The 19,922-nt window shown below is 46.8% G+C and overlaps 1 protein-coding gene across 5 annotated transcripts in view; it reads right to left on the reverse strand.

The window, feature by feature from the left end:
• Ippk (inositol-pentakisphosphate 2-kinase) overlaps nt 1–19,922 on the reverse strand; it is a 44,958-nt gene that overhangs the window by 18,754 nt on the left and 6,282 nt on the right. For 4 of the 5 annotated variants that reach the window (XR_010058860.1, NM_001008556.2, XM_039095656.2 and 1 more), the window contains exons 2-7: nt 11,905–11,952; nt 10,422–10,517; nt 8,936–9,002; nt 7,216–7,337; nt 5,954–6,043; nt 719–777 (exon numbers count right to left, since the gene is read on the reverse strand). Coding sequence is in view for 4 of the 5 variants with exons in the window: in NM_001008556.2 (NP_001008556.2) it covers nt 719–777; nt 5,954–6,043; nt 7,216–7,337; nt 8,936–9,002; nt 10,422–10,517; nt 11,905–11,952 (482 nt within the window). In the remaining variant the exon portion in view is untranslated. Of the gene's footprint in view, nt 1–718; nt 778–5,953; nt 6,044–7,215; nt 7,338–8,935; nt 9,003–10,421; nt 10,518–11,054; nt 11,235–11,904; nt 11,953–19,922 lie in introns of all 5 variants that reach the window. The other variant, XM_008771535.4, reaches the window with a different exon arrangement.

Here is a 19,922-nt window from a genome sequence, read left to right on the forward strand (position 1 = left end):
ATTCCATGCCAGGTCCTGAGGTCACACAAGGGACAACACATCAGCACAGTCACCACAGCCAGCTCTGAAAAGGCTGCATTATGAACATTTCAAGGACGGCTCCTGACTCATGTTTGACAAGTTACAAATTCTCAACAATACTCTGATTTATTGTTTGCTTCAAAACATGCAGCCTTGGGTGCACAGGTAAATCAATCATGACTCTCCCACTATGCACTGCCAACCTGATTTGGTTCTCCCAGGAATAATAACATTTTGTTTTCTAGAATGAGCAAAGAGCCCTCCAGACAGAGCATGGCCCCATCTCCACCTCACAGAACACCTCCATTTCCCATCTCACCAAACCCCACACGTACCACCTCACATCACCTCCATAAACAGTTCCAACCTCAGGGACACCCACCTCACAGAACATACCCCACTGCTGACATGTCAGACAGTAACTACCACCGGCTTACAGAACACACCCAGCTTTCCCCACAATACAAAACACTCCATCCTCTTGCGTTCACCTCACAGCCCCCAGCGTCCCCCTTATAGAAGATCCCAAGCCCCAGTACCCTCACTTCACAGAACATGGCTCTGAACCCCTGACCCCCTCTTCTCATATACACATACCATCAATACCTCACAAAATAACTCTCAAAATCCCCACCTCAAGGTCCTCCCTTAGCAGGCACCACCCACCCTCCAAACAGCAAATGAGAGGGGCTCTTACCCTGAGTAGAGGTCAAGGGGACAGTATTTACTGATTTTCTTCCACTTTCCAGTCGCTACCTGGTAAAACACCAATATGACCTTATCAAATACTTTGTCTGTGACTACAAATAACTCAAAAACAAAACAAAAACTAGCATAAAGGGCAGGCTGCAGCCTTGACCTGGGAAAGGTCCCAGGTGTACAACCCTAATTAGGAAGGAGCCAACTCAACCCCTCGCCTAGGGAACTCCAGTTAACTTTCGGCCCCAGTCGCTGTCAGTTCAGCCCTCCTGTGAGCAGAGAAAACAGCAGGCACTTGAAGGTTTGGCAATGAGAATGGCAAGTCTCTAAGTTGCTAAGAGCCAGGGAAGGACACTGCACATGCAGTCTTGTGCTGCCACCTGGCACAACCTTGAGTTGTAACCACCAAAACGTAAGATGTATACATTCCCCAACTGAGAAAACCTAAAGGAACCTAGAATAACTACACAGAGCAGAGAGGCAACAGGGATAGGGACATGGCTTTTGCTGCAGACATTAAGGTATCTACTCACTCGGCAGATCCCACACAAGGACGGGATGAATGCGTGTATGAACGCAGCCACTCCAAAAGGTGGACTAACACCCGTCAATATTTATTCAACTGGCAGAACAACACATATAATGTGATGTCATGCTTGCTTTAAAAGTATACTTACATATCAAACACATTTTGAGAAAAACACACAACACGGAACCCTCAGAGAGCACTGTGAGGGAAAGCACTGGGTAGAACCAGTACAAACAACACGATCCTACTTTGCCTCGTATGTGTATCTGCATGCTCCAACGAGAGAAAACGTGGAAGGAGGTAGCTCCTCCTCCCCCTCCTCCTCCTCCTCCACTTCCTCCACCTCCTCCTCCTCCTCTTCTCCTCCTCCTCTACCACCTCCACCTCCTCCCCCTCCACCTCCTCCTCCTCCACCTGTGCTATGTGTATATTGTTACTGTAGAAACATGCCTGGAAAGATAACCGAGCCAATAAGATGAATCACACTAGAAGGAGCTCTAACTACCACTTATGAATGGGTGTTATTCCATAACTTCAAAGTATATACTTCTTAATCCTATCCTATAAGCTGGGCATGGTTTTCATATGTAAGAAACAACAGCTGAAGAAGTGGACAGGTCTGCTGTAACGTTAGGAGCACTAATTGTTCTGGCAGAGAACTCAGGTTTCCGTACCAGCATGTACACAGCTGCTCACAACTGTTACTCAGTTCCAAGGATTCTGACAGCCTCTTTATGGCCTTTGTGGGCACCAGGAATGGAGTACATGCACACATGCAAGAAACATTCATTCACATAAAAATAAAAATCCACCTTTTTTTAAAAAAAGAAAAGAAAATCAGCTAACTCTAAATTAGAATAGTGAGCTTGATGCATTTTTTTGTTTTGTTTTGTTTTGTTTTTTATATCACTGTGTAACCTTAGCTGGCCTAGAATTCACTCTCTCTCTCTGTAAACCAGGCTAGCCTCGAACTTGCAGAAATCTGCCTACCTCTACCTCACAAATGCTAAAATTAAAGGTGGCACCAACATGCCCAGTTTCTTTCTGACACTTTAATTTTTTTTTTATTAATTTTTATTAAGTACATTGTCAAGGGCATCAGACCCCATGACAGATAGTTGTGAGCCACCATGTGGTTATTGGGAATTGAACTCAGGACCCCTGGAAGAGCACTCAGTGCTCTTAACCACTGAGCCATCTCTCCAGTCCTTTTTTTTTTTTTTGGTTCTTTTTTTCGGAGCTGGGGACCGAACCCAGGGCCTTGCACTTCCTAGGCAAGTGCTCTACCACTGAGCTAAATCCCCAGCCCCTCCAGTCCTCTTTCTGACACTTTAAATGTCCTAAGCTCCTCCCTCTGTCCTAGTTAGGGTTTCTGCTGCTATGATAAAACACCATTACCAGAGCAGACGTAAGGAAGAATGGGTTTATTCTTTATTACTGTCTCTGTCATTGAGGAAAGTCAGGGAAAGAACTCAAGCAGGGCAGAAACCCAGATGCAAAAGCCATGGACAGCTGCTTATGGGCTTGTTCCCCATGGTTTGCTCAGCCTGCTCATACAACCCAGGGCCACCCATCCAGAGGTGACCCTGTTCTTTTTAGGATACTCTGCTCCCTGTGGAATGGGCCCTCCCACATCAATCACTAATCAAGAAAATGTCCCACAGACTAATCCAATAGAGACACTTTCTTAACTGAGGTTCTCTCTTCCCAAATGACTCTAGCTTACGTCAGGTTGACATAAAACTAGCCAGCTCACTCTCTGTAGCCCAAGGGAAACAAATATGAAACTGTTATATGCACAGCAGCCTGGCAGCCTCCACGGAGAGCACAGAAGAGAGCAGGCACATGCACAGCCTCAGCCCCGGAACTGTCATTACCCGCCCTGCCTGACTCTCAGCTCCAGGAAGGCTGTCCTTGCATGGTTGTCTTTACTGACCTGATTGAGAGCTCATACACTGCCAGAGGTCTTTTCGGGGGTATTTGTCAAAAAAATTCTAGAGGCTACCATTTAACTTCATGGCTTCCTTACACAGTGGGTAACAGTTAGGGCAAGCAAGTATGTAACCTAAAACTCAAAAAGAAAAAGCTGAGTAATGAGGGTGCACAGAGGTTCCAAAAAGCTCTCACACATTCCTGACCTCTACAAAACCACCAACAGGCTTTGAAAAGACCAGAGGAGGCCCTAAGCTCTCCCTTGCCCTTACCTGAGAGAGGCTCCATGGAAGAAAAAGGTAAAATACAGCTTACCAACCCTGCTGAAGACTACGTGGGCTTGCGCTCACACATTCACCTCCTCAGCAAAGACTGAGAGACACTGGCCTGAGGAACCATCAGTACTCCCAGTAAGCTAATCAAGAGTCCAGGGACTCTATGTGAGCAAGAATGCAGACTGTATGGGGCTGGCGAGGTGGACGGCTTAGAGGGAAAGGTTTTGCAGAGCAAGCCTTGGAGGCCTAGGTTCCAGTCCCAGAACTCACAGTGTAAAAAGGAAACTGACTCCCAAACACTGTTCACTGACCTCCACATGCGTGTCTTAACATGTATACACCCAAATTAAAACATATACATACACACACACACACACACACACACACACACACACACACACACACACACTACAGAATAAGCAGAGTAGTCACACATGTTTGCATGACCATAGTATAGGACTTGAGAGGTAGACAAGAGGAGAAAGTTTGCAGTCTGGGCCACATGAGACCCTATCTCAAAAACAGTTAAGCAGGCTGGCAAGATTGCTCAGTGGCTAAACTTGAATTCAATCTCTGAACCCAAGCAAAAAACTGTATGTGGAGCACAAAGGTGTAATTCCAGCACTTCTGTGGCAAGGCGGGAGGCAGACACCAGAGACTCTCCCAGAAGCTTGCAATCCAGCTTGACTAGAATAAACATCTGGCAGAAACGAGCAAACCTGGCCTCAGCGAAGCAGAGAAGTGACTCCTGAAAGTAGTCCTTTGGCTTCCTCACTCATGCAAACATAATGCACACATACACACATATAGCACATTAATTAATAACAGTCACAATTAAAAGGGGTTGGAGATAGGATAAGAGAATGGAAGACCAGTATATGGTATATATTTATATATGAAATTATCAAAGAGCACATTTTAAAAACCTTTAACCTTCTAGAAAAAAAAATGTTATGGAATGGGTGTTTTGCTTGTATGTGGATCTGCACAGGTCATACTCATATCCACACAGGTGCAAATACAACATCATTTAAATAACTAAATGTGTAGTTGAAGACACAACTCAAGTGAGAGTAACTAGAAAGGTCAGTAAACAGAGGAGATAAGCCATAACTGTTCAGATGAATTCCAAGACACCCCCATCTACACACACCAGGGCTGCTGAAGCCAAGGACAGGAACTGGGTGTAGTACATGCTTACACTCCTAAGAGGTGGAGATCATCCTCAAAGCCAACATAGGCTACATTAGATCCTGTCTTTAAAAAGCAAGAGAGGGTAAAGGAGAAGGATAAAGGAGAGGGAAAAGAGGGAAGGAAGATGGAGAGAAGAGAAGGAATCTTGTAACACTGAATCAACAATAAAAAAATTCCAGTATAAAAAAAAAACTAAAGTAATTGGGGCTGGAGAGATGGCTCAGAGGCTAAGAGCACTGGCTGCTCTTCCAGAGGTCCTGAGTTCAATTCCCAGCACCCACACGGAGGCTCACAACCATCTGTAAACACTGTTCCAGAGGATCTGGGCATCCTTGCACAGGTGTGCAGGCAGAACACCAATGCACATAAAAATATATAAATCTTTAAGAAGAAAAATAAACACGGTAATCAAAGTAGTGTGGCACTGGCATGAAGACAGACAAATATACTAATAAGAAAAGGAACAGAGAGGAACCCCTCGCTACATGCCAAACATCTTCAACAGAGTGCCTGGACCAATGCTTAGAGAAGAGGACAGTCATAGAAACTGAGAAAACCAGATACCTATCTATATGCAAAAGAATAAAACTGGACACTTAAACACCATACACAAAAAATTTAACTGAAAATAGCGATCTAAAATTACAAAGAAACCTTCAGAAGAAACCGGGAAGGCTCTCACCACTGGTTTTGGCTGTGACTGATTGGCTAAAATATCAAGACACAAACAAAATAAAAAAGAAGTTAAAAAAAAAAAAAAAAAGAAGTTAACTGAACTTATTTCAACATGTTTATGCAAAAAAAAAAAAAAAAAAAAAAAAAAAAGAGCACTGCCCGCAGAGAAAAACAAGAAAAGCACCTGCAAACCACTTGTAAGGCATGGACAAGCTGAGCACTGCCACAACGTAAGTGAGAGAGAGAATCAGGGGAAAGAAAAGCTGTAAAGGTGTAAAGGCGGATGGAAGTGAAAGCTCGGAGAGCCAGACAGCCCAGCTCTGCGGTCACATGCAGCGCCTCTAACTGCTACCCCTGTGTGTGACGTAGGGATGGGTTTAAAGGCCACAGAGCTAGAGCAGAGCCTGACGGGTTAGATAGGAGGGCTGCAAGAGAGACAAGCAAAGGGAGGACTAGGGCTTAGCTCAGGTGGCAGGCGCTTGCCTTGCATGCGTGACACCTGGCACTTAGTGGCCAGCACTGCATAAACAGTTTGATCCACAGATCAAACAACAAGTTGTCCTCTGACCTCCTCACACACACACACACGCCCCGCGCTCTGCACACTCGCACTGAGCCCGAGTCTCACCTTGAGGTGCTGGTGCATGCAGTACCGGCACACCTTGTGCTTCATCTCGTGGGTGACACCATTTGAGAAAGGAATAAACCCACATTTTGGCTGTAATATAAGAGAAAAAAAATGTTTAAGAAGAAATCACATACTTCTTAAACAACACAAATACACACACACACACACACACACACACACACACACACACACACACACTATGAGATAGAGAAGAACAAGTATCAGGTAGAAATATCCCCAGAAGTTGTGCTTTCAGCTTTCCTCATCACGGTATACACCCCTCTGCCTCCAGAGGCCAGCCCGCTCGCTGAGAGGACTGGTGGAGCTCTGCCTGGCTTATACAGAGCAGCTTTGTACTCTCCACTGGCAGACTGGAAGGAGTGGAGATGGGTCCAGGGCTCCCAGCTCCAAGAAGCACAACCATTGTTCCCACTGCCATTAACATATGCCCTGCAGAGCGCCCATCTGATAGTTGCTAGGTTTCCAGAACGTCAGGGATCCCGGCTGCCTTCTAAAATCTGCATGCTGTCAGCACACTGTCCTGAGCTTAGCGTTCTGGATAGTGTAACTGAAGAGACAGAATGTCCAGCCCTCAAGGATCATAAGACCCAAGCACTTGGGCCAAGGGATGCCTCAGGGGGTCATCACCTTTCAGAAGGAAGGAAGAGGAGAGACTTAATGGCCCTGTGGAGTTGGGGCGGGTGGGTGTCTTCTAGGGCAATTGGCCAACTACTGAACATAGGCAGCTGAAGTAAGGAAGTCTTGGTCTAAGATCTAGAACTCTGGTGCAGTTCACAGGTACTTCTGTAGGGCACACAGGTGGCTGTGCCTCTGAGAAAACCCTCCTGCACAGGAAGCAGTCCCTAGTCAGAAGGCACCGTAGGGCTGGGTCTTCAGTGCATGAAGCAGCAAGCGTATAGACAGGAGACCATATAGACAGGAGACCATATAGACAGGAGACCATATAGACAGGAGACCATATAGACAGGAGACCATATAGACAGGAGACCATATAGACAGGAGACCATATAGACAGGAGACATGTTTTCAGAAACAGCCCGTACAGAAGGGCACCCAAAATGCTTCTCTCTGGTTCTCCCTAACCAAAGTTTGCCCAGCCCAGGTGGAAGGAACTAGAGCACACAGCATGTAGGGGAGCTGTGGGAAGGCTGAGCACATACTCATAGCAGAGAGACTCACTGCCTGAGAGCAGTCTCCCCTCTACCTATAGGCAGTGCCGGCCACCGTGAATAAAAACTCACCTTAATCTCCACACACAGAATTGGTCGGTGCTCTGCAAAGGGGAAGGTCTGAAGTCTGGTCAAATTGGGAAGGCACATAGCATAACCACTGAGTGTGTCCAGGTCCTTGTCACAACGGGACTCTGGAAAACAGAGCAAGAGTCACGCCTGAGAGTCAAGGTAAGAGATAGCCAGCCCTATAATACTAGAATCCTTGGCAGGCAATAGGGAAGTGGGAAGGCTAGTGCATAGCCTCAGGCTACATACCACTATCCTCACAGAGTGAAAACCTGAGAGAATCAGTGGGAGGTCAGCCTTGTCAAGCTCTAAGGCCTTGACAATGAGGCTTAGAAAGCTTCTTGGAGGTATATGCCATCACATACAGTCATTGTAGCGGACGTCTGGACTCTCCAGAACCCATAACTCTTCAATTGGCAGATTCATCCTTACCTCCTATTGTACTGATCCTAACCACATAACTGAGATCTAGGGTCCTTTTAGCCAATCTTTAAACCTGACCATACCTTGGGGAACTTTCAAATGTGCAACAAATATCAGAAGTGAGAAGAGTCTTGGAAATGGTCGCCAATTCCACCACTCCCTTTGCCCAGGAACAGGGAGAAGTGTACTACAGCCCCTCCCTCCCTCCCTTCCCTCCTTTCCCTCCCTTCCCTCCCATCCCTCCCTTCCTCCCTTCCCTTCCTCCCTTCCCTTCCTCCCTTCCTCCCTTCCTCCCTTCCCTTCCTCCCTTCCCTCCCTTCCCTTTCTTCCCTTCCCTTCCTTCCCTTCCTCCCTTCCTCCCTTCCTTTCTTCCTTTTCTTCCTTCCTTCCGACTTCTGATTCTTTGTGCTCCCACATCACCTTAGCTCTGATAGAAGTGGGCTCCTGGCTCTGGAGCACCAGCTTCCCTTCCAAAAGTCAGACTTAACCCAACACAGAGTTCTTGTCACCATGAATTATCACACTTTATTTTTTCCCCTGAGAAAAAAATCTCTCCGTGTAGCCCGAGCTGTCCTGGAACTCACTCTGTAGTCCAGGCTGACCTTGAACTCAGAGATCTGCCTGCCTCTGCCACCCCACCGATTTGTCAAAAGTCACCACTGCCCATATTACGGGATTATGAAACGGAATGGGGATGCTGAGCATCTGTGGGTGAACGGAGCCCTGAAACTGGCTTCTGTCTGTCTTTGTGGACTTCAACACCAGAGCCCAGTGCTGTCCTGTGTCCTCCACCTCCTGGTCCTGCTCCTGCCCCAGACAGACCCCAAAGTCCTATTTCATTTTCTGAATCAAATCAGAAAGGATTTTATTATGAAGAATTCTATAGCATTATTGCCTGGCAGTGTCGATAGTGAGACATTTTCACAACCAACACATGGGCTTTACATGCTTGATCATAAAGAAAAAAGCTTTAATCTGATTTTTGCCATCAAAGCCAACTAAGAAACCAGCAAACTAAGAAAAGAGACCATAGGGCTGGAGACAAAGCCTCTGGCCACAATACTGCTGCAAAATGCCTGAACCTAACCTGGGTTGGACACTTCAAAGACTTTTAAAACTGTAAACGAGACAACCATGGTGGTACATGCCTGTAATCACAACACTTAGGAAACAGAAGCAGGCAGGTATCTGGGCTTGCAAGGTCAGCTGGTCTACACAAGGAGTTCCCAGCCAGCCAGGGATACACGAGAGACCTGTCCAAAAATAAACAAACGAGGCAAACACTGTTCGACCCTCTTACCTGGTCTTTCACACTGTATCTTTAAACACAGTTGTTTCACAAACTCTAAAGGCAGCTGAACAACCTCCTGAAAGAAAACACACATAAGGTACGGATTCCACAACGTCCTGCAGACTGGTAATGCTTCAAACCATGCAGAGTTAAACAGTTCAAACGGTGAGTTTCAGTCTGCTCCACAGTAAAACACTATAGTTTAAAAAATGCAGTATGCCAGCTTGGCAGTAAGAGCTCATCTATTGCTTTCAGAGCACATAGAGGTTACACAGAAGCAAGAACATTTCAGAGCACTAAAAGCAGCTGGCTCTCCTGACAGCCAGCCAGGACCCATGACACCAGTGACCACCACACCACCAGCATCTCTTGTCACAGCCCCCCCTAGTCCTGTAGCATCTATAGACAGAGAACAAGGGCTGCAAGAAATCCAGCCATCTGGCCAGCTAGCCGCACCACTGAACAGCAGCTTAAGCTCTCATCACACTGGGAGCAATTTAAACCATGTTTGTCACTGTCATCCCTGCCCTATGTTCCCAACATGACAGAACTGAGTCTTCAGAAAAAGTTCCCTAGTGATAAAAGAAACCTGCCTAGACAAAAATGCTGGCTGGGATCTTGCCCCAGGAAGACCCAGCTCCCCTTAGCCATCTAGACTTGAGCAGAGGCTTCCACTCAGCCTAGCATTTGGAAAACGGTACCCAGCAGACGGTACCTCTGACTATCTTTCTTCAAGACAGGTACCAAGTAGGTGCCAACAGCATTCAGTGGATATATCCTGTGTGGAAACTACAGGAATACTCCTGAGGGATCATGCCTGACCTCCAAACATCCCTAACCCTAGACATTGTGGAGGACAGACTACAAAGTCAGTAGCCAAGGAAAGTCAAAATGGAGACTTTCAAAGTCCCAAACTCAGAAGACAAGTCAGGTTAGACAGGTAAGCCAAGGGGCATCCTTTATCTAGTCCCTCCCAACCACAGGCAAGCTACGAGGACAGTAAACCCCAAACAGATGCAATGTTAAGGGTTTCCAAAGCCTTTATTCTGTGGCCCTCACTGAGTATTGTCCACGGCAATTCACACCCAGGTTTGCATCCACAGGCCTCCTCCAAGAGGAACCCCCAGGAATGGACCCACATTGATTCTTAACCTTTATTTTTTTTTTTTCCTATTCTTTTTTTTTTTTTTTTTTTTGGAGCTGGGGACCGAACCCAGGGCCTTGCGCTTGCTAGGCAAGCGCTCTACCACTGAGCTAAATTCCCAACCCCAGACTCACATTGATTCTTAAACCATAGGAACATAGGGCAAAGCTATCCCTCCGGGCTCAAGGATAACGTACAAGGTTCTCACTGAAGAACTTCACTACTCAGACACCTCTGGCAGAGCTGATTGCCACATGGCACAGCAGGTGAGAAAAGCTCGAAGAGTCTCACTGCACAATGGCTCTCACTGAGATGTCAGAACTGAGTGAGACTAGAATAAATAGCACTTACCCCACAATGAACATAGTTCTCTCCCAAAAAGTCTTTCATGACATTTTTGCCAAAGTCCACTATGTTCTGCAGATGCTGAAGTATCTCTTCTGAGGTCTGGAAGAGGCAAGCACAGGATAGCTTCAGGATGGACCTCCAGTCAGGGATCCTAGTAGCACCCCATTCCCAGAAGCCTAACTCAGCACAGACTAAGCTGCCATCCCATGTACCCCATAAACCTCTGGAGAACTCACCACCCATACACAAAATTGTTCTCCACATTCAAGTACGTGTGGCTATCCCACAGCTCCTACAATTGGATCTTGTCAGAACTTAGCCTGGCTGAAATTCCCAGAACACACACAGCAGCCCTGTACAGCTATGTTAGAGCTTCCAATAAAACAAAGCCATCTGAAGAACAGAAGGATGAGTGCATGAATCCCCAGGAAGACACCGCTCAGGAGGCCTGGTAGGGTAACCAACCACTCAGATGGGGCCACACTGCAGCCGCCACACAAGGACAGACCAAGAGGATGAAGCACCCAAGATACATCTGACAGAAAGAGAACACCTTGGGTCATTTCTCTTCAGCAGCTGAGGCGGGCCCATAGGATGCCTGGGCCCCACCCTATTCCTTCTGCCTGTAAAACCCACCTTTGACTCTCACTCCTGCCCAGTTAAAGGCAACATTCCTGCTGGCTCCCGGGAAACAAGGCCCATATCACCTCTACCACCGCTGTCCCATCTGCCTCTGCTCTCAGATACTTGACACACTGCCTCTCAGATGATATAATGACCTCCTCAAAGACTTCCACCTTCCCCCACTGTGAGGTTCTGTGTAAGAAAATAGAATGTGTCACACTGGGTAGATAAGTGTTATGCTGAAGTCACAGTGGACAGTCTCTGGTAGAGCAGAGGCTGAGTCATCCAGGCACAGTCTATGGACGCTCCATGAAGACTGCTTCCACACTCTTTACCCAAGTTGAGGTATTGTTGCTTTCTGGTAAATCTCAAGTCGATACTGAATATCGGAGGCTCCTGTGACTCCAACCAGGTATCTGCTGCTGTTGTCCCAGCACACAGTCTGAGGGAGGCTGAGCCATTCACTAGCTGCCTGAGAGCCACATGGGGCTGAGGCAACTAAGGAAATCATAAGTTAGAACCTAGTCCTAGAATCCCAAGCAGGACAGGCAGACCTACCATAGAGTGACACACAGTGACACAGAGGACCTGCGAGCTCACACATCAGGAGTAAGGATCCACTACATCCCATATTGAATGAACACAACAGAATACAACATACTTAAATTTCTACAATTAGCATTAATATTTCTGCACTGAAAGGCTTAGGATATAGGATTAAACCCTAGAGATAGAGCATTTCCCTATCCTGGGCAAAGCCCCATTTTCAACTTCTAGCACCACAAAGCATACATACAAACCCCTGGAAAACATCTAGGTCGTCTTAAAGCTATAACAACAGTAGCCAGCCCACCAGCCTTACCTTCTTCTTATTTGGAGGAAACTTCAGAAAGCGCAGAACTACACAGCGCTGTTGGGAAAAGAAAACAAAGCATGGTCAGTACCGGCTTAACACTCAGACAAGGGTTAGCAGTCGTGGAGAAAGGGCCGGGGCAGCATGGAAGAGATTCAGTTTGGGTCACTTCAGAAAGCTTACACCACAAGGCAGTCAGCAAAATCTGTGGCCTTTGACCCAGCCCACTCATCCTTGATATTAATCTTAAGGAAATAAGGAACCTCAAAAAAGTCATTATCCAGGGGCTGATGAGATAGTTCAGAGGTTAAGAGCACTGGCTGTTCTTTGAGTGGACCTGGATTTGAGTCCCAGAACCCACAGGGTAGTACTAGTTATGCAAATGGTGTACATATGCCCAGGGACAAGTGCAGGGGCTCTGAAAAGCAACAAGAACACATTGAATCCACAAGAGCTGAAGCACAGGCAACTGTGAGTTGACCAATGCTGGGTTCTGATGAGTGAACTCGGGTCCTCTGGAAAAGCAAGCATACATGATCTTTTTTTTTTTTTTCCCCTTCCAGCATACATGATCTTAACCTGTGAGCCATTCCTCTTACCCTCCTAGTTTGTTTTTAAACAGGTTCTCACTATATAGCCTGGGAAGACTTCAATTCATCATCTTCCTGTTCCCACCTCCCAAGCACTGGGATCGCAATTATGTGCCACCAAACCTAACTCATCTCACATTCATTAAATCACAATGTCTAGCAAGATCTTGTTCCCAAAAAAGGACAGAATTTCTTTTAAGCACAAACTGTTAAGTGAAGCATCATACAATCTCTTCGGACAAAGAGCTCTCAAAGGACATTCATGACAAGTTCAATGGCATTTCCAGATTCAACAACCACAGTTTTGGGTCTTCTTTTTCTTTTCTTTTTGTTTCTTTTCCTTTCTTTTTTTTTTTTTTTTTTTTTTTTTTAGCAATCTTACTTCAGAACACAATATGTAACCCAGGCTGGCCTCATGGTATTCCTGTTTCAGCCTCCTAAGCTAAGAATCGAGTTTCCAGCCAGCCTGGACTGCATAGCAAGAACCTATTTTGAAAGGGGAGTCAGGGGGAGGGGGAGGCACAAGCACACGCACGCACACACACACACACACACACACACACACACACACACCCCAAGCTGGGTGTGCTAACATGTACGTGCAGTCCCAGCAGTAGGACGGCTGAGGCAAGGACTTCTATGACCTACAAGCTGACCCAGGTTATATGCAGCATGAAACCCTGTCTCAAAAATGGCTTTTAAAAGTGCAGTTGGAAGGATGATTCGGAGGTTAAGAGTAGACACTGCTTTCACAAAGGACCCAGATTCAACTTTTGGAACTAAAACGGCAGCTTATCTGTAACCACATCCATCAACCACCTGTAACTACAGTTCCAGGGGACCTACCATGCTCTTCAGGGAAAACCTGACCATGCTTGAGCATCACCACAGGACACACTGATGTCCTTATCAGTGAGGACAGAGCCCCCCTGTCCTGGCCTACAAGCAGAGGAAATCTCACTCTGTCCCATGGGGAGCCCACAGGAGCCAAGCTTGTTCTTAGAGCTCTACTGCAGCCAGAGGAAAGTGGTGTCTCTCTCCACCTCCCAGGGACTAAAGCTGCACAACAGAATTCTGTAGCCAGGCAGGCTTAGGAAGGGTGGTACTAGGCAAGTCCCATGAGTCTTTCTAACACAGGAACTCCCCACTGTGTCCTCAGAGAATCCAGTTCGGAAGCCCTGTGCACAAACAAATGCCAACAATAGGAAGTCACTGAACCCACACCTGGCAGCATCTTACTAATGGTACCTGATAGTGTGACTTCAGATTTCCAAAGTTCCTGCTGCCTTGTTCTTGATAAACACAAGACAGGAAGCCTGCTTACATATGGAAACTATCTATTTCCTTTGCATTACACACACACACACACACACTAGCATCAATACAAGTTAATTCAAAAGCAAGTCTTGGGGTTGGGGACTTAGCTCAGTGGTAGAGCGCTTGCCTAGCAAGCACAGGGCACTGGGTTCGGTCCTCAGCTCCTGGTGGGGAGAGGAGGGGATCAAGTCTCTATCCTACTAAGGGGGAAAAAGTTAATATACCTAGGCAAGGTGGCTCACACTTACAATCCCAGTACTTGGAGGCTGAGACAGGATGGCATGTTTTAGGCCAGGCTGATCCACAAGGTAAATTCTACTTCAGCCTAGACTAAGGAAAGACCTGTCTTTGAAACAAAAACAAAAGCCAGGTGTGGTGTATGCCTTTACTCCCAGAGCAGTGGAGAGACAGGCTGATCTCTGAGCCTGCAGTTAGGCTGGTGTACACAGAGGGCATTAGGCCAGAGCTACATTTGAGACCCTGGGTGGGAGGGTCCAGGGAACAAAAACCTGTTGGCTCCTCCTTGACACATAAAACATCAACATCATCACTACTGCAGAGCAAATACTTCCAGACTATGGTCTCTGCACCACCTCTCCCTCTGAGGTGGACCACATGAATCCCAAGGTATACAATGTGAAAAGTTAGGCCTGAAGGGAAGCCCAGACATTTTTTGGCACTTAAGGTCATGTGCAGTGGACTGAGCTTGGAGGCAGGCCTGAATCCCAGGGCATCTCCATAATCACATGTCCAGTTGTCCCGCTCCATTTGGCTGCTGAGTTGTCAACTAAGGGATTGGGGGTGCCAGCTAGTCCCAGGCAGTCTGGACACAAACCTTGTGGGACCCAGGCAGCAAAGCCCACAATAACACTGGTTCTCCATTACTGGACCATCCCCCCCACAAGATGTCCTCAGCCATCACAACCATGCACAGTAGCTCGGCCTCTGTCACCCACAAGTCTCCTCTCTCTTCCCATCAGGTAGCTCAAACTGTGACCAACTAGGAAAAACCTCAATGCAGTGATGGATCCATTTCAAGAGAAACTATTTTCTCCACCTACACATTCATCATCCACAAATTGTCATCAGCTTCCAACCACTCCTCCTCCAGGAGACCTGTCATCAGCGTTAAAGGTCGATGTCAGCATCAGCACTCAGACACACTCAGCTCACCAGAGCCAGCCAGCCACCCAGTTCCAATCAACCCTCACAAAGGGCCTACCCTGACTGAGGGGCGGGGATGGGTAGTGAAGAGGAATCAGGGAATGCCCAGTGACAAGTGGAAAAAACCCTGCCCCAAAACAGTTCCCATTAGCAAAGACAAGTAGAAGAGGTACCATTGGCCAGAGGATGCTAAAACAGACAGCTGCAAAGGATTGGAAGCAAGAACATCGAAGTGCTCAGAATTCATTTTCTAAGTAAGTCGGGGGCCACCAAGTGATTCCTACTTTCTTCTACTTCTCTGTTTCTGGAGGCAAAGAAGCTACACTGAATAACTAACGAGAACTAAAAGGCCACACAGAACTCGCCAAAGTAACTCAAAAGAGCGCTAGCTATATCCATGACAAAATGTCTAGAAAATAAGTTTACAAGGAAGAAAGGAGGGGCTGGAAAGACAACACTGGCTGCTCTTCCAAAGGGCCAGGCTTCAGTTCCCAGCACCCACACAATGGATAACAACCATCTGTAACTCTAGTTCCAGGGGATCTGAGGCCCTCTTCTGGTTTCTGCTGGCATTGCCACACACATGGCAATTATATATGCTGGCGAAACATCATACAAATAAAAATACAAAGAACTTTGAAAAAACAAAAGGAAAAAAGGTTCGTGGCTTCAGGTTCCCATCCTTAGCTGCTTCATCCACTACTCTGAACCTGTGGTAAGGCGGAGCATCACAATGGAAGTGCACAGCAGAGGGAAAAGGTTCCCAAACTTCAGCCAGAAGAGAAAGCAAGAGTTTGAAAAGACTGGGGCTCCAAGACTGTCCTCAAAGCTAAGGATCTAGTGACCTAATTTCCTTCAACTAGGCCTTGCCTCTAAAAGTTCCAACAGCACCATCAGCTGGAGACCAAGACTTCAACATGGCCTTTGGAGGTCAGTTAAGATCCAAACCATAATTGGGGTAAAGGGTACCATTAAAGCCCTTCAGTGAAGATGAGCTATCCTACTCTCATGGTAGAATCACTCGCTGAGTCAAATATCCCAGGGGCCATGTCCTTTGGCAAGTTAGTGAGGAGATAACCCAGAAAAGAGCCCATGAAAGATACCAGGAAGCTCAGATCACTGTCAAGGGAGGGGATACAAAAGAACATCACCCCTCAGGACATGGCCTCAGTTACCAGAAATCAGAAACAGCACTCTACCCAGCCTGTCCCAATTGTGAGAATAACATCCAGATGGGAGTTCCAGTCTACCCAAGGTTTGTCTCCTGAACCCAACTTCAACACAGACTCTCAACCTATAAGGAAACCATCTATGGTGCTAGTTACTAGAGCAAGAGATGCCAAGCCACTGACCTCTGTGACAAAGCCTAATACATATTCTCAGGACCTGAGACGAAGGCTGCTGAGGCTGAGGCGTTCACACTCACAGCTTAGCCTCAATAACAATAGCCTCAGAGAGAACAAGGCAGATCAGCAGCAGTAGGAACAGGCACTTCGTCCAACCTCCTTCCTAACCTTCCACAGCTGTAGCTTTAACCTCCCAGCCATCCCAGGGTTCACACATGTATCACACATTGATGTGATCCTTAGAGCCCAAGGGGAGCTATGGAGACAGGCCAGGCCAGCTCAGTGTCCCCTAACACAGTGACCCCAATAACATGTGAAAAGGATTCAAGGCTCACAGAAGCCACAGGTGGAGTCAGAGAAATACAAGCAAATATCAGAGGCCCTTGAACTACCCACCCAGACTGTGATGGTGGATGGACCAGCACAGCAAAGCCTTACTCTCTAGACACACAAAAGCCTCCTGCATTACTGCTCTCAGAAGAGAGAAAGGTACTGAAAGCTGAAATCTAACTGAATTTTGACCAAGCAGGAAAGAGTCAGGGAGGGAGAAAGGTTGCCTCTGACAATGTAAATGCAGAAAGACAAACACAAAACTAAACCTCACCGAAGGGAATATGGAAAGCAATCCTAACCTGGCAGCACCAGGTAGGGAATCAGAGAATGTGCAATGAGCCAGGGTGTGACTAGACCAATCACCACGAGAGAGATTCAGCAGCATCGATCTGAGGGACCATCACTGCACATCTCACGTGTGGAACGTGCCACTTCTTTAACAGATATCAGTGACAAGAAAAAGTCCAAACTCTTTCAACCAGTTCTAGGTGAATACTGAAGATGGGCCCAGGACTTGGGTTTACACCACAAGGTTGTTAGAATATCAGCCCCGTGCTTCCAGTATCTCCACAAGGAGGATAATTCCTCTAGCATTGGCCAGATGTCTACCTAGGCTATCGTAGATAACCCTGTGATGGAAACCTTTGTGAACACTATCTTTATTATCATCACTTCCAATTTCTTGAAGAACAGAAATCAGATTCAAAACCATACACTTTGAAAAACTTATCTTGTCCAAACTTCTTGTCCTCTTCGCATGTTGTTGGAGTCTCTCACTACTCATTAGGGGTCACTGAGCTGGCCTGGCCCATAGCTCTCTTTTGGCTCTCAGGGTTTCATCAGTGTGACCAAACACGGTCTTTCACTTAGTGACCTAATCCATAGTTCATACCTGTATCCCTTTCAACCCGGAGATAGTTTCGATGCTGGAAACTGATCTCAGGGCCTCAAGCATGCAAATGCACAATCTAACACTAAACTACACTCAAAACTCCTTCCTGATTATTATGCTCAACATAAAAGGTTTTAGAGTCTTCTCCTTATGAGACAGAGTCTTATTATGTAGCTTTGGCTGACCTGGAACAGAAAATACTTTTACAACAAAGTGAGGAGTCAGGAATGGCAGCCTGTAACCCTGAGACTCAGGAGAAAGATCGCTTAAGCTGAGCAGTTTGAGGTCAACCACAGCAACTCAGTGAGACCCACTCGAGTAAGCAATCAAATGATACTATGAAAAGCGATAACACTTGTAATATTTTGACGTATTTCCTTCCAGATATGTGTAATTACAATCACACTGTCTGTAACTCCCTTCTTCCAATTAACAGTACTAGCATTCCCCACACTATAGGCTGTTAGCCTACTTTAATAAACATCCTAAAACACAAGGCTGAGACAGAAAATGTGAGATGATCCCTAAGGCTTGATGTTCACCCCTAAATGCCCCGGACACGTGCACCAGACATCATAGGCTCTAGAAATGATCTGAGGTTCTCCACAGGGTCCCTGGAAGGTTTTAAAACCAGACCAGCATGCAATGGGCAGTTCTCTTAACAAGTGTTCTTCCTGGGCAGGTGACTTAAATAACAAGTCTTTCATGTTACCTCTGTCAATAAGAAGGAAAACATGACAGTTCTGCATAATAATAGGAGTGGACGGATATTGTTTGCCCCAACCTCATGGCCAACCCAACCCAAAATGCTAGGTGCCCTGGACAGCTAAGTAGGAGACTGAATGACAAATGAAATGTACGGTGACCTCACAAGACTCTAGAGCCAAAACCAACCAGAGGAAGGTAAAGGAAGCAGATGCAGATGCCTTAGGAGAGTTAAGCTGCAGGGGCCTTGAAGGAGGCCACAGGCTTCACAGTCTAAAGTGGGTGGTAGGACAAGTCACACCCTCAGGCTGCATGGAGGGACGCCTGTGCTAAAATGCAACAAGTCCCTACCCAAGAGCCCTCAGGGTCCATTCCTGAGCCTGCAGACAGGACGGTGACCAGGTGGCTGACAGCCTAGCAAGTGGGTCAGAGGGCTGTCTAAGCCAGGTGAACAGGGGATACTTAAGGTACTGTACCTGAGAATGGACAAATTGCAAAGCTGTCACAAATCACGATGTAACTCAGACCGACAATTAACAATGCAAACTTCTGGAGGTGTCGCTGGGAGTAGGGGAGACAGAACTCTGACACAATTCCTCTCTTGAACTGGCTGAATGTCCACCATCTTGCCCACACAATCATGCCCCATATACTCCTGCAGCCTTTACTGAGTTCCTCTACCCCAGGAACCCAGGACCACAGAAGGCTCATTTTCTCTCTCATTCCGTTTGCACATAGCAGGAACAGCACGTTTTCTCTCAGTGCTGCTGGCAGTGACAGCGCAGATGTCCAGCACCCCCAGCTCCTGCAGGATGGGCCTAAGGATAGCTGTGTATGCATGCTACAGAGGAGGAAGGGCTGACAGAGGACTTTATAAGAGCTCTTCAACTCACTGATTGATGCTAGCTCAGAAAAAGTGAGCATGCCAGGAGAGGCTTGGTAAAGGCCTCCCTCTCTCTTGGACTGGATGAGACAGGCCTGGGAAGCTCTGTAGAGAAACAAAGTTCACCTGCTCTCAAAGGAGAAGGAGGACTACAGACATGCCCAGTACGAAGGGAGCAGAGAGTTTCTCCACCCTGCTTACATTAGCACTCCCTGGTCACAAAAGGCCTGAAAAAGCTGTGTTCCAAGAGGGGCCTTCTCCCCCTCAGTCTACATTCTGAACAAATACACCAGAAGGTCAGAGATGGCAACTAGACACAAGACCCAAGCTCTAGGCTGCTCAACACTCAGTACAGCTCCACACAATCTTAACTTCATGGAGGCGAAGTGCATGCTATTCCTATCTTCCCTTTCCTAATGCAGCCTACAGCTTCTCAGTGGTGGAGGTGGGAATCACTCCAGCTCTCTGTGCTATTAACCTTCTCACATGACACCTCCACGCCTTCTACTCCCCCGGCCCACCACATTCCTGCTACTTGTAATCAGACAGCAAGATGTCAAGAGAAAATCTGAGGCCGCACACAAATCCATACACTTTTCCTAAATTCGCCACCTTGGAAATGACTATATCTTCTGAAACTCCCTTTCAAGTTGAACGAAGGAGAAACCAACCGTAAAGTATATAATCTGGTGGCGAACCTGCTGTAACGCCCCATTCCTGACATCACAGCAGCAAGGTAGAAAGAACACTACTAGCTCAGTGGTCTCTCGAGGCTGAACTCCATGCTGAGAGTTGAC

Source organism: Rattus norvegicus, chromosome 17, assembly GCF_036323735.1.
Source record: "Rattus norvegicus strain BN/NHsdMcwi chromosome 17, GRCr8, whole genome shotgun sequence".
In the NCBI taxonomy this organism is placed as follows: Eukaryota; Metazoa; Chordata; class Mammalia; order Rodentia; family Muridae; genus Rattus; species Rattus norvegicus.